This window comes from Vanessa tameamea, chromosome 24 (assembly GCF_037043105.1).
Source record: "Vanessa tameamea isolate UH-Manoa-2023 chromosome 24, ilVanTame1 primary haplotype, whole genome shotgun sequence".
Taxonomy (NCBI): domain Eukaryota; kingdom Metazoa; phylum Arthropoda; class Insecta; order Lepidoptera; family Nymphalidae; genus Vanessa; species Vanessa tameamea.
Window position 1 is genome coordinate 792,885 of NC_087332.1, and position 13,742 is coordinate 806,626.

General features: G+C 33.6%; 1 protein-coding gene across 4 annotated transcripts in view; it reads left to right on the forward strand.

The window, feature by feature from the left end:
- Positions 1-13,742, forward strand: part of LOC113394152 (dedicator of cytokinesis protein 1) — a 49,052-nt gene that overhangs the window by 5,693 nt on the left and 29,617 nt on the right. For all 4 annotated transcript variants that reach the window (XM_026631362.2, XM_064218794.1, XM_026631363.2 and 1 more), the window contains exon 2: positions 12,301-12,472. In XM_026631362.2, coding sequence (XP_026487147.2) covers positions 12,301-12,472 — 172 coding nt within the window. The remainder of the gene's footprint in view (positions 1-12,300; positions 12,473-13,742) is intronic.

Genomic DNA, 13,742 nt, shown 5'->3' on the forward strand with positions numbered 1-13,742 from the left:
GTGTTCGAGTAGAGTCTTAGTATTTGAGAGTAATTTTACTTGATTAATAATATCTGACGATGATTTCGTCCACGATTTGGCCGATTTTGGTCACGGCGGCGTCTCAAAGGAGACTAGGAGGATATATTATCGTGTACAAGTGTGTGCACAAACACAGGTGCAATCTCTTAACCCTCACTCACATAGTTTGATTTGATAGCAAATTCGACATGACCGGAAATATATCCGTTGTACGTTGTCCGTGTACAACACTTCTAGCTTCCGGATCCGGACGGATATTAATAATATTTCGACAGGAAAACTAATAACTTTTCACCGGCCCAACCTGGGGCTAAGACCTTATATCTAGCCAATAGAACAACGTGGTAGTTAAAAAACGTGTAGCTAAGTATTATATGTTCGTTCGAAATATAGGTACATCATTTACAAGTGAAGAACTTAATAAAAGGTAGAACTTATTTCGGAGTATTGATACCTAAATTTTGTCTCGAAGAACCGAATGTAATTTCTAACGAAAAAAAAATAGTTACCTAATAGATAATATTTTTAACTATAAATTAATATCCGTATCAGCGATTATCTATCAATAATCGGTCTACATAATCTTTTTTTCTATAGATATGTGCGTGAACCAGTGTTAATAGCTCAAGGATATGTAGTTAGATAATTGCTGCGCAGAAGACATTATAGCGCGCAAGTGGCCAATCACAGCCGAACTTGCTGTTCTCACATCCAATGGGAACGCACCAGTAAATCTGTCACGATGAAAAGATTTAAGGCTCACGATCAACGTTTTAACTGTACTATTTCCAAAATTTAGACTGATACTGACATTATTTTACAGAAAAACTGGAATTACATTTTAGTGTGCAACAAGGTTACTAAGCTCCGAGCATACTAAAACTCATATTATGTATAGTAGTATTTTAAAATTAAAGTAACAGTCTCTCGATGTCCCATTGCTGGCTTAAGGGCTCGTCTACTTTTTGATGAGAACCACGCTCCATTATGGGCTAGTTACACGTGGTAGATTATTATTTATTATGCGGTTTCCTCACGGTGTTTTCTTTGACCGCCGAGCAGGAATAAAACACAATTAAGGACATGAAAATTCAGTCCGGATTTGAATTCGGAATCATTGGTTAAGATTCACGCCATAAAAAAATCCAGTAACAATTTATACGTCAATAGCGCAATGGTTAACGGGCCGCCTAGCGATGTAAAAAGTCGCAGGATCGATCCTGCCCACTTGGCATATTGCCGTCCCCACGCCTAACACAAGTGATAAGCTTAAAAGGACGGGCAAATAGGAATATTAGTAATCCTTTAATTAATTTTGGCCATTGCTACTGTTATTTAAAAAAAAAAATAGTACGATACAGACATTAACTAACCGTAGCAAGTTCTACTGATAATAACTAAACTGTGACAACCAATGCTTTGTTTTAAAACAACATACATACATATTCAGCGCAGAGAGTTTCCTGTTTCATTTCCTTATTGAAACAAATAGTATGACGCGGTAATGATATTGTACTATGAATATTATTTTTATATAAAACGAGCGCACGGCTTGATCCGCTTGTAAACATTCGAAGTTCGTGTGTGTAGAGTATACCTGATAGGGCTCGGTACCAACGCCTGACGCATGATTTATTGTTTTACAGCTAAATATCTGGTTTAAAGGTTGTATATGTGTAAAGCGTATTCCAATTGAAGTAGGAATAAAGATAAACATACCTTAGAATTATTTATTGGTGTATTTTAAGGAGATTTTGATTAATGTAAGTTTATTTATAACATAAAACTATTGCACTTAACTAGGTATTTATAACCATTTTAATTTTACTCCCTGATTTCCGATAACAATTTTTTTGTTAATATCATAGATTAATCAAGCTCTCGACCAATGATATTACGTCGATTCGCTGTCAAATGTTTTGTTATTTGGCTTTTGTCCTCTTGTGGCTGGAATAGACTATATCAATATGAACAATGCAATTGATTTCACCCATGTATTGGCGTTGTAGAGGAATATAAAGTCAAAATCAAAATCTCACTCCGAGGTCCCGGGTTCGATTCCCGGCCAAGTCGACGTAGAAAAAGTTAATTAGTTTTCTATGTTGTCTTGGGTCTGGTTGTTTGTGGTACCGTCGTTACTTCTGATTTTCCATAACACAAGTGCTTTAGCTACTTACAGTGGGATCAGAGTAATGTGTTATGTTGTCCAATATATCTAATATATTTTTGTTATTGTAAATGGACTAAGGTGTCAACTGAGTCAAATATCAATATACTCGTCTGGCTTCGTGAGAGAATTAACTTGTATTAAATATTTGGACCGTAAAACATGCAAAAAATAATTCTGCTATCTACTCTACCGAGATTTAGATCTGATAATTAGATCGAGATAATCTAGATGATTCTTCCTCCCCTCAGTGTTGTAATAAGATTATTTTTTTAATTGCCTTCGTCATTATAATAGAACCTAATGACTATTTATATAATAAAAATACAAAAAATTATGTAATTTGGATTAGCCTAAAGGTTGAATCCAATAATTTAATCAACACATATATTGAATAAATTAATTAATTACAAATATAAAAAAAAAAAAAATATATTAAAACGTAAATACCATAAACATCGTTTTCGCGGGACTAAAAACTAGCAGAGAGTTTTAGTTCTTTGATCAACTATTTAAGTAAAAAATATAAAAACCGATGCTTAAAACAGTTCTGACAATATTATGATCTCGTTTTTTTTTACAATAAATATATTTGTTTTTAAAGTATTCATGAGTAATTAATATTAAAAAGTATCTATCTGTGCATAACAATAAACAAAATCGCTTACCGCCTCTACGCTTAAATCTTTTAAACTATGAAATGTATTGATATAGGTTTAAATATATGCATATAGTTTGCATAATATAATAGCAGATAATTTCGAATTTACTTGCTGGATTTTTTTTTTTAATAATTGTTTTTAATCTATAGGTTGTACGTAGACCCTTCTTGTACCCCTGTGAAGTCGGGAAAGGTAGCTAGATCTTAATAAGTAAAATTTAAAGGATAGTCGAAAAGCTACAACCCGAAATAGATGCGATAGAAGTCGGGGGAAGTCGATAATAATAATAATTGTATCTCGTCTGACGTCACGTCTGGCCATTGTCGCTCTCGTATCTATTACAGAGTTCATTTCCAATCTCTAAATATGTAAACTCTATAGAAATGTAATGAAATTTGAAATAATCAAAAAGTATTTTTCTTTTATTAACATAAACTGTAACACAAATAATTTATGAAAGTATCGGTATTAATTATTTTTAGTCACAATTAATCCGAGTGTCATATCAGTTAAGAATTTTTTTATCAATATTGTTTAAAATAATATTACAAATGCGAAATTAACTCTGTCTTTCTCTAACGCTTTCAAAGCTGAATCACTGAACGAAATTCGATGAAATTTTGTATGAAGCAAGCTTAACCCCAAAGACCTAAAACCTATGAACGTTTCATCCTTCTTGGGTGAATCGGTAGGTAACTACTAGAAGCACAATAATAGATGAAAATAAAAATCAAAAGGCATAGACTCACTCTCGCTTGATTTTCATGCAGGAATTCATGCATGTGATTTATTTGCAAGGAAAGGCTTATTACTGATTCTCTTGTCATCGGGTGAATCTACATACGGAACGGGGGAAACTTTGTATTTAATTTATTAATGACATTTCAAAAGTTATTTTAAGGGTTTACTTGAAGAATATTTTAGTTGGATTGAATGTCACTGTAAGTTACCAAGTACTTGTAAGTTCTGTTCGACAAGGAATTACATTTTGAAGTGTAAAGTGAGGAGTTTTTTATCGATGCGATACATTCCACGTGCTATACATAGTGAAATTCAATCCAATTAAATATTCTTCAAGTAAGCACTTATAATAACTTTTGAAATATATAAGATAAAAAAATCCTAGATGGTATGACCCTTTATTATTCCTTGTATTGGCGTGGCGCGTATATACTTCCTTGCTACATATATTACTGTATATATGTATATATGTTACTGTAAAAGCTCGAACTAAGGTAATTCTTAAGATTTTCCAGTAAAACCTAAGATTTACCGACATGAGTTGGTAAATCTAAGTATCTAAGTATTAATTATAAAGGGACGACTTTTTTTCGGACTTTTTTCCATTCCAACCTAACCTAACATGTAAATCTTAAGATTTACCAAGTGAATGATGGTAAAAGTCCGAATCCCAATGTTTTATGGACATTTACCATTCATAATCGGTAAATCTTAGGTTTTACTGGAAAATCTTAAGATTTACCGTAGTTCGAGCTTTTACAGTAACATATATAATAACATAGAAATAAAAAAAATCCAATATATTGGGACCTGCGGTCTCATATCGACTACCAACGAGGCAGTCAAGTCAAAAATATGTATTTTAAACAGAGGCTTATTTTATAAAGTAAGATTAGAACGGAGTTTTAAATATATGTTTTTTTTTTTATAATGCTAGCGAGGAAAGGATTTGTAGGAGGTATTATGAGGCGTAATTTTGTATGAATTATTTCAAAAACGTTTTTCCAACATTCAAGGATCCATTCATGTATTTTTTATAATTTATAATATCCGGTAGTTTTACTATCGTATCTAAATTTTGTATCAACAGATGCGTTGATAAAGGACCGGAACGTAGATAAGGATAAACTTATCAGCGAGACGATGCATTTTGAACTGACAAATATATTAGGCGTTAATTTTTTTTAAGTCACGTTCCTTTGGCGACAATTTGTCTGTGCCTTTGATATGTTACTTTTATTTAAATTGAATGTAATAGTTTGGTGCGTGGTTTTATTTAAAATGGTATTATTATGTCACTATAATTATTTAAAGTATATATTACAGGATCCCAGAAAGCGATCGAAATGCCTCTGTTGCCAAGTTTAAAAATTTTGTTAAAGAACGCTTGTTGCGAAAGGTTGTTATACAATTGGTGTGTTTATGGTTGATAGCACACCTTGGGAATGAAACGATCGCCTCATGGCTAATTCTTTTCAAATTGAATATTTTTAAATAATAAAAGTGGCAAAAAATAGTTCCGCTGAGCTTCTTTCGCCGGTTCTTCTTCGGGGTATTTTCTATTCCAAACCGGTGGCAGTGTTTAATTTGAAAATCAATAAGTGTATTGCTTCTATATTGAATAAAGGAATTTGATTTAATTTGATTTGATATAGATTAACTGTAATAGTCAGTAAATGACCCAATGCTGGGAAAAATATATTTATCTTGAGGTTATGTTTTGAAGCTGAATATTTCATTCAACCGAGAGGCAAAGTTATATTGTTTATATATTTTTTTGTTTATTGAAATGGACAGACTGGCAAATGGGTCACTCATCTAGTGGTCAGCATCGTACATTGGCACTATAAGAAATATTATCCATCCTCACATCGCCATTGCACGATCAACCTTGGCAACTGAGATGTTATGTCCCATACTTTACATTGGCTTTTGATGAACATATCGAATCACATGCGAATCACAAGTTCGTTTCACATATTCAACTGATATTAAATATAAAACAACACTCATTTTTAATGCAATGATTTGTCATCACGTCTATCCCATGCGTTCCCCCACCTGAGGAAGTCCAATTACCAATGTCAAAACGTGACCCGCTAATGTTGGCCAATCCGTGATTCAAATACGCTATTAAACTGGAATGTCAGAGTAAAAAGGTCATATAACCAATGAAATAATTAATGTAAATTCAGAAATAGATGTTTAAATTCTTATCTAATTTAATATGTGTGGTGTTATAAGCTTTTTTGAAAATAAACAGCCCGTAAATGTCCCGCTGTCGTCGTTAATGCCTTCTCTTATAAGGAGAATGTTTGGAGGGCATTTAGTGCTTCTAATACGTTATTAAACTGAAATTAAATAAAAAGTCTAGATAAAATTAGTATAATTTTACATTTTTTTTTATTTATTACAATATTAGTGACCCGCTCCGGTTTCTCATGAGTGTAATTTATTAATAAACTAAATGATATGATATTCGTTGTATTTTATGCGGGATAAGTAACAATTCAATTATTTTATTTACTAATCCGTCTAACTCTTCTCGGTTGAATCATCATTCGGAACCAGTGATAGCTTGATAAAATTAACCCTGTAAAATTAATTGATAGGGCCTCTAAGACTACTAGAATGAAGTATATTTTTATTTTGATGTGTTATTTTCAAGGGATTTTGAATTTGAAACAATATATAAGCATAGTACATAATACATTTAACTCGCTTATTGATAGGCAAAGTCAAAACTATAATCGGTTCGAAAATAGTTTATATTTCAACGAAATATACTTTATCACGAACTTTCATCAGTTACATTAGTATTGGGAGACAGGTGGAGCGCTCGATCGGTTTTGTAGAGCTTCGAATCTCATCGACATCGACAGCACCTGCAAAGGATTGCCACTTACAGATCTCAACGTTTTACGTGCAATTGAGAATTGTTATCAGTTTTCGGATTCGGTAATAACTTTTATAGGGAAATGTTCGCGATAGTTAAATGAAGTTTATATTGCTAGATATTAAAGTATAAATATAAAATATTGCTAAAGCATCTACTCATTTTTTTGTCCTGAATTTATACACTTAAAAAAGGTAGGAAAAATAGCGCTCATTATTTTTTTTAAATTGTGTATATTGTATAGTTTTAAGTCTATACGTGTTGACGACGAATACCTTTGTACGGATAAATCCAATAGGGTTTTGTTACATCGTTCTTAATACAGTACAATATAAAATAAAATGTATATTTAAATAAATAAATAAACAAAAACGTTCACATTATGAGCCACCTGATTGTAATTGGTCACCATCGTCTATAGACATTCCTTACATCGCCAATGCGCTGCCAAACTTGGGAACTAAGATGTTATGTGCCCTGTGACTGTAGTTACACTGACTCACTCTTCAAACCGGAACTTGACAATACTATGTTGTCGTTTGGCGGTAGAATATCTGATGAGCGGTTCGTACCTATCCAGACGGGTTTGAAACCCTTCAGAAAAGAGACCAACTCTGCAGGAAATATTATAGTATACAAGTGCATAAAACCAGGTGCGCTCTCTATGAGGAAATTCATTCCCATAATCATATGGGACGGCAAATCCGACACGACCGTGAATAATTCAGGCGCAGTACTACCGGCTCTACGTGCTTTCCAATAAGAATCCCTCGACAAAAAAAAACAATAACATTTAATCGTTTTTCGGTCCAATTTTGGGACTCGAACCTAGAACCTTGGGATCAGTGGACCTGTATCTAGCCACTAGAACGACGTAGCAGTCGTATTTAAGTAGTCCAAAATCCTTGTTACTTTTAAATGTACTAATTTAAAAATCGGTTGAAAAGAACTATGTCACGAACGTTTGAATATTATCAATCAGATCCATTCGTCTAATGTGACCCTATCTATATTATCATTGATCAGCATTCGCAGTGAGCGTTCGGCTTGCGTTGTTTTTGGAGCTGTGTTGATTCATACCCCATTGTAAAGGATTAATTATCACAAACGTGAGTAAAGCGGACGTTATTAATAACTTGGCAACCCAACTAAGTAATTACATGGACATCTGGTCCGTCTTATCCACTATTTGCTTTCCTTTTTGAATTGTTTGTTTTTTTTTATTGCATGTAAGTCGGTTCGCTTATGGGAATCTTTAGTTGTTTTTTTTTAGTTCGTAATTTGAATGTTATAGTTATTGGCGGTTTTTTTTAAGTTCTCGTTTTGTGTTGTTTGGGAATTATTTTAATTGCAATAAATCTCGTCGATAAATATTATATCAACTGTGTAAGATATATCACGCAGTTAATTCCTTAAAGTAAGTAGGTAACGAAAACTTATTTCTTATTATCAAAATTAATATTCCAAATCACACAGGTATTAGACATAATTGATACAAGCGAAACTTCAGCCTCTGAACGTAATATTTAGAACAATCATTGCTAGGAATTTTCATTCAAAAAGTATTGTATTTTTAGTTGCGCTGGATAAATAATTATTTGACAGAGAAATAAACATAATAAAGTAAATTATTTCTCTAAATAACTTATTTTCCTTGTGATCTTTGAACTTCGTTAATATGTGCTGTCTTGCAATATTAGCGTCTTAATTAATTTCGTAACGAGCGAGACCTCATTATCCTAATTCTAATGTCATCTCACTCGCTCCTTGCCCTGAATCACGAGATAAACTTTTGTTCCAAATAAGACTAACGTGTATTGTGTGACACTGATTGACCTAGATGTGTGTTATCAAATTAATTTGTACAGATATTTAGTTGAATCTTATATACAAAAATTGTTATATCACCATAGAATATTACATCGTAATCATATAAAAATCGTTTTCATTGATATCGTACTCGGAGTTAAATAAAAACATCGCGAGAAAACCATTCAATGAAAATTCTTGGTGCTTTGTGTAAGTCCGTCTGGGTAGGTACCACTCAATCATCAGATATTTTACTGTCAAATGGGATTAGTCAGTATTGTTGTGCTCCGGTTTAAAGGGTAGCCCAGTGTAATCACAGGCACAAGGTACAATCTTGGAAACAAAGATGTTATCATCTTTGTCCCTGGGCCGTGGTGAAAAAAATACTTGCCTAAAATCCTAATGTTAATCTGAAAAGTTTGTCAATCTAAAATAATCCAGTAAGATTTCATTTCGTAAATTGTATTCCATGTGCTTAATTTGTGTTTATAATTCATTTCGTACTCGGTGATAAAGGTAAACGTCTTGAGAAATTCTGAATGTCACAGATTATATTGTATCACATTTGTGTCAACCCGCATTGGAACAGCGTGACGGAATAGACTCGATATCTTCTCATCGGTGGGCCTTAATGAGACAGACAGACTGTTAGGATCGGTATTTTCGTTTGTAACATCAACTTATATTGTATACTCGCTGTGCCCGCGACCTCGTGCGCGTTTGAATTTAACAAAAAGTTATTGTTGTAGCCGAAGTTACTCCTTATTACATCAGCTATCTGTCAGTGAAAGTCCCGTCAAATTCGGTCCAGCCGTTCCAGAGATTAGCCGGAACAAACAGACAGACAGACAAAAATTGAAAAAAAAAAGTTATTTTGGTATATGTACCGTGTATACAAACTATGCATTTAGTAAAAAGCGGTTATTTTAAGATTACAAACGGACATTCCAATTTTATTATATGTATAGAAGATGAATACCTAATATGGTGCTTTCTGGTAATAAAAACACGCAGGCATACAAAAAAAAAAAGAAAGATAAGATACTCCAAAAGCACGGACATCTTGTCCGTGGAGCTACAAATCCCTACTAATATTATAAATGCGAAAGTAACTCTGTCTGTCTCTGTTAAACCGCTGAACTGATTTAGATGGAATTTAGTATGAAGATAGTTCGAGTCCCGGGGAAGGACATAAGCTACTTTTTTTAATTCACTCCTCGAAGGTGTAAAATAGGGGTGAAGTTTTGGTGCTGTAGGCAAAGTTTTCCTTTAAAACGAAATATCTTTGATTTTATATTAATTGATTAAACAACTAAAATAATGTATAAAGTTTAAATTTATAGGTTATATTTAGCGACATCTTTACGATATTAAATTATAATTATGTCTTTATGATGGCATAAAGTTAGGACGGCGCCTAAAACCCTTCGGGGCTGATTTTGGCGACCCAATGTTATTGTTGTGCCAAATTAGCTCGTGACTTTATTCGATGACGCTTCGTCCTCATAACGATTGGCATTATTACACAGTATTGTGACCCTTATCCCGTAACACTAAAGACTACAATGGTTTAAATATTTCTTACAAAATTCACAATAGCCGTTGACTTCTATAGATTGGATGCGTTACGAGCGTGTGTGTTTGGGGTATTGAAATTTGTGAAATTTTATTGTATAAGTTTTAATGGTATTGTGCGATGGCCTTTGGTTTGCATGTAAGGTTTCTTTATTGCGATTTTTAAATTTCATTTTGAAAGGAAAAATGTAACATAATGCTGGTCAAAGGTCTTACTCTTGAGAAGCAATCTCTCTTAAAAAATGGGAGGTATAGTGTGACGGAGTTGCTTTCGCTATATTTTACGTATTAAATAACAGACAATGAAATAAATTAACCATGTTTGAGAATAATTAAATGATAATAAATAAATTTGTTGTTAAAATCACGTGTGAATTAAAACGATAGCAAAAAAACATTTTTAATATTGTTTCTTAAGACCGTACAAAAGAAAGAGACAGAGAGAAGGAGAAAGAGGAAGGGCTAATAATGGTTTTACCACGCGTGATTTCCGCCAGTTCACTCTAGTGAATGTGACAATATTGTGCAGGTTACCTCGTGATATTTTCCTTCCAAGCACGAGATGAATCTTAAACAAATCGTGTCTCATACTCTGTTACCTCTGAAGAAAGTAGACATAAAAATCCTTAGATTTATATTTATTTATAATGAAATACTATTCCACTTTAATACTTATTTACACTTCAATTCAGTTAAACAACGTAGCTGTCATACAAAACGAATTTATTTTCCAGATTCAGTAATATATATCACATACTAATTTGATCAATTATTGCATGATAATTCAAGGTCAAAGTTATTTATCTTTACTCCTGTTGCCATTGAAACGTACTTCACATTTTTTTTTTCATTGTACGATGTTCACGATTTATATTCGTAATTATAAACACAAGTAACGTAATACTTGTCATTAGCATAAACTTAGTTGTCGTAACGGTTTTAAAAATATTGCGTTAAGTCGGAAACGTTGCCATATTGCTTGATATTTTAGCGAATGCCTTGTCGAAGATCCGTTACGCAAGTAGTAGTACATACAATTATGGTGTTGTACAAAACTGGACGCATGATTTATGTATTTGATAGTGATATTCGTTAGTAATGGTTGGACGAAAACAATGGTTTAAATACATTTGTCGTATTCATTATATATATTTATCTAAATAGTATTGTTTGTCTAGTACCTTTATGAGATATTTCGAGGTTCTAGGTTTAAATATTTTTTTATTAAAAGTAAGTTAGCGGTCGCGTAAATGGGTTACTGTAAGAAATATACATATACTTTAAAACAAAAATGCGCCGCCAACCTTCAGAACTACGATGTTATAGACCATGTTCCTGTTGTTACTTACACAACATTTAATCTGTAACACAACAACACTAATAATAATTGCTCTTTGACGGTAGGATGTATGATGAATCGATGATACCTATCCAGGCGGGTTTGCACAAAACTCTACCACAGGTTAAAGCTTTTCTGTTATGTAATTCATGGTAATAGTCCAGAGTTAGATCGGTAGTTTCACAGTCTCGTATCTCGGAAAGCACGTCAAGCCGTTGGTCTTGATCGTGGCGAATTGGTCAAAAGGAAGTTGTCCTAACTAATAAAATTACCTTTTCAACAATCCGACTGAAGTTGTAGAAAATGTAATAAGGCTGATATTTCTAATATCTTTGCGGAAAGTAATACATTATATCAGGCTGACAAAACTTTGTATCTTGAATGTCGGGAAAGAGTGACTACTGAGTTTCTTGCCGGTTCTTATCGGTAGAATCTACATTCCGAACCGGTAGTATTACGTTACGGTAGTAAAATATCGATTCAAAATTGTTTATGAAAGCCTACTTGAATAAAATATATTTTGATTTTGATTGTAACTTCACACTAAGTTTGCAGCAGAGTGATAACCATACACGTTGATTCTCCTGGCAAATTATACTGGTATTTATTCAATTTGATGCACTTTATTATGTGTCTGAAATATACACGTATTGTACACACGTGGGTGATATCGTGGGCATTCGTATTATAAATTCCATGCGCCGAGATGGTCTAACGACTAGAACACTGAAGTCTTTGAATGTGAAACGATTTCAAGTTCAAACCTGAGCAAGCCCAACTTTTTAATATTTGTGTGCAACTCATCCTGTGCTTGATGGTGGAAAACATCGTGACTTGTATTTGTCGGATGGAATTCTGCCACATGTATATCTAACACGCATTGTGGTTTGATTGAGATCCGTACATTATCTTTAAGAAGGTGGGAGACCTTTTCCCAGCTGTATTAATTGACATGAATTTAAATATATAATATATGCCTGTATCAATTTTATATATTTTTTTACTAAATCACTTTTTATAAAATTATATAATTGTACTGTAGCGTTATTGACACATCAAGTGCATAATGACAACATAAAATGTCTTTCAGCTCTATATAACTTCAATTCCCCCTCATCCCTCCACTTGCCGCTGGAAGTGGGGGAGCTCGTGCATCTGGAACGAGAGACCGATGACTGGTATTGGGGTACCAGCTTAAGGAGGGAGGCAAAAGGTGCCTTTCCGAAAGGATACGTCGTTATAAGAAGTTCTAATGTCGACAGGTCAGTGTAAAGATATTTTTTTATTTAATACTCGTTGGCCACTACCACAGTATTGCTATTTTAAATTATATTAATCATCCCTTACATCGCCCATGCGTCACGAACCATGGGAACTTAGTTACACCAACTTACAATGATAAATATTGAGTTGAGGGTCGATTTTTTATTAATTAGAAATATGACTTTTTTATTAATATATATTTTGTTAAATGCGTAAAAGATGATTTAATTCCTTTCAATATGTATCGACTCGATCGTTTGCATTGCGATGTTTTGAATTCCTCGGCAATGTCATATCGACCAACTCATATAATTAATCATGTTTAATTCATGAAGGAAATAACTGTTGTTGTATTTTTAAATGGAAACCATAACAGGGGATTCCCGGAAATTTATACGAATAAACAGTTTCGATGTAGTAAACTACTAGTACTACTATTTTCTGTTATACGTTAAATCTATGTAGAACGAATATCCAAAGCTGCCTTAATAGGTACCAAATTTGGCTAAACAGGTAGGGAAATAGGAGCAGTGAACGTAAGCCCTTATCGCATTGCAAACGGGTCTCCCTTAAACTTAGACCACAAGGTAGGTTCGCAAGTCCCGGGGACTGGTCGTAGCTTCTCCATCTGCGAAAGACTAATACTACGTAGTTCATTTCATTGGTTTATATAACGTAACTGTTACGAGTATATATTTTCACTTGAAGTCATTGGTAGTTTGGAAGGACCCAGGTTGAGTGTAAATGCACAGGGCACAGGGTACGGAACACATTTTCTTATAATTATTATTACTCTAATGTATCCATGGCTATTTCTTCTGGGTTTACTTCTGGACTTTATAGATATAATATAGTATTTTTTATACAATGATATTACAATTCTAGCATAATAATCTATACTAATATTATAATTGTGAAAGTATCTGTCTGTCTGTTGCTCTTTCGCCCGAACACCTGAACCGATTTTCATGTAACTTTGTATGAAGCAAGCTTGAATTCCATGGAAGGATCTAGGCTTTTTTATACATAAAACCGGCCGTCCAACACGAGCGAATCCGCCGGTGACAACTAGTTGTAAATAAACTAGGGAATGGCGGATTGAATTATGCTACATTGAGCGCGGACAGAGCCGTGTTGGTTAACTACAAACTTTCTCCTTAATGAGATTTTAGGGTTCGTGATCAGCTCTGGCACATTTACGAGCTGGTAATGATCGACGCGAAGTGGTTCAGTGGTAAGAATACATATATCTTACCAGATGTTTGTGGA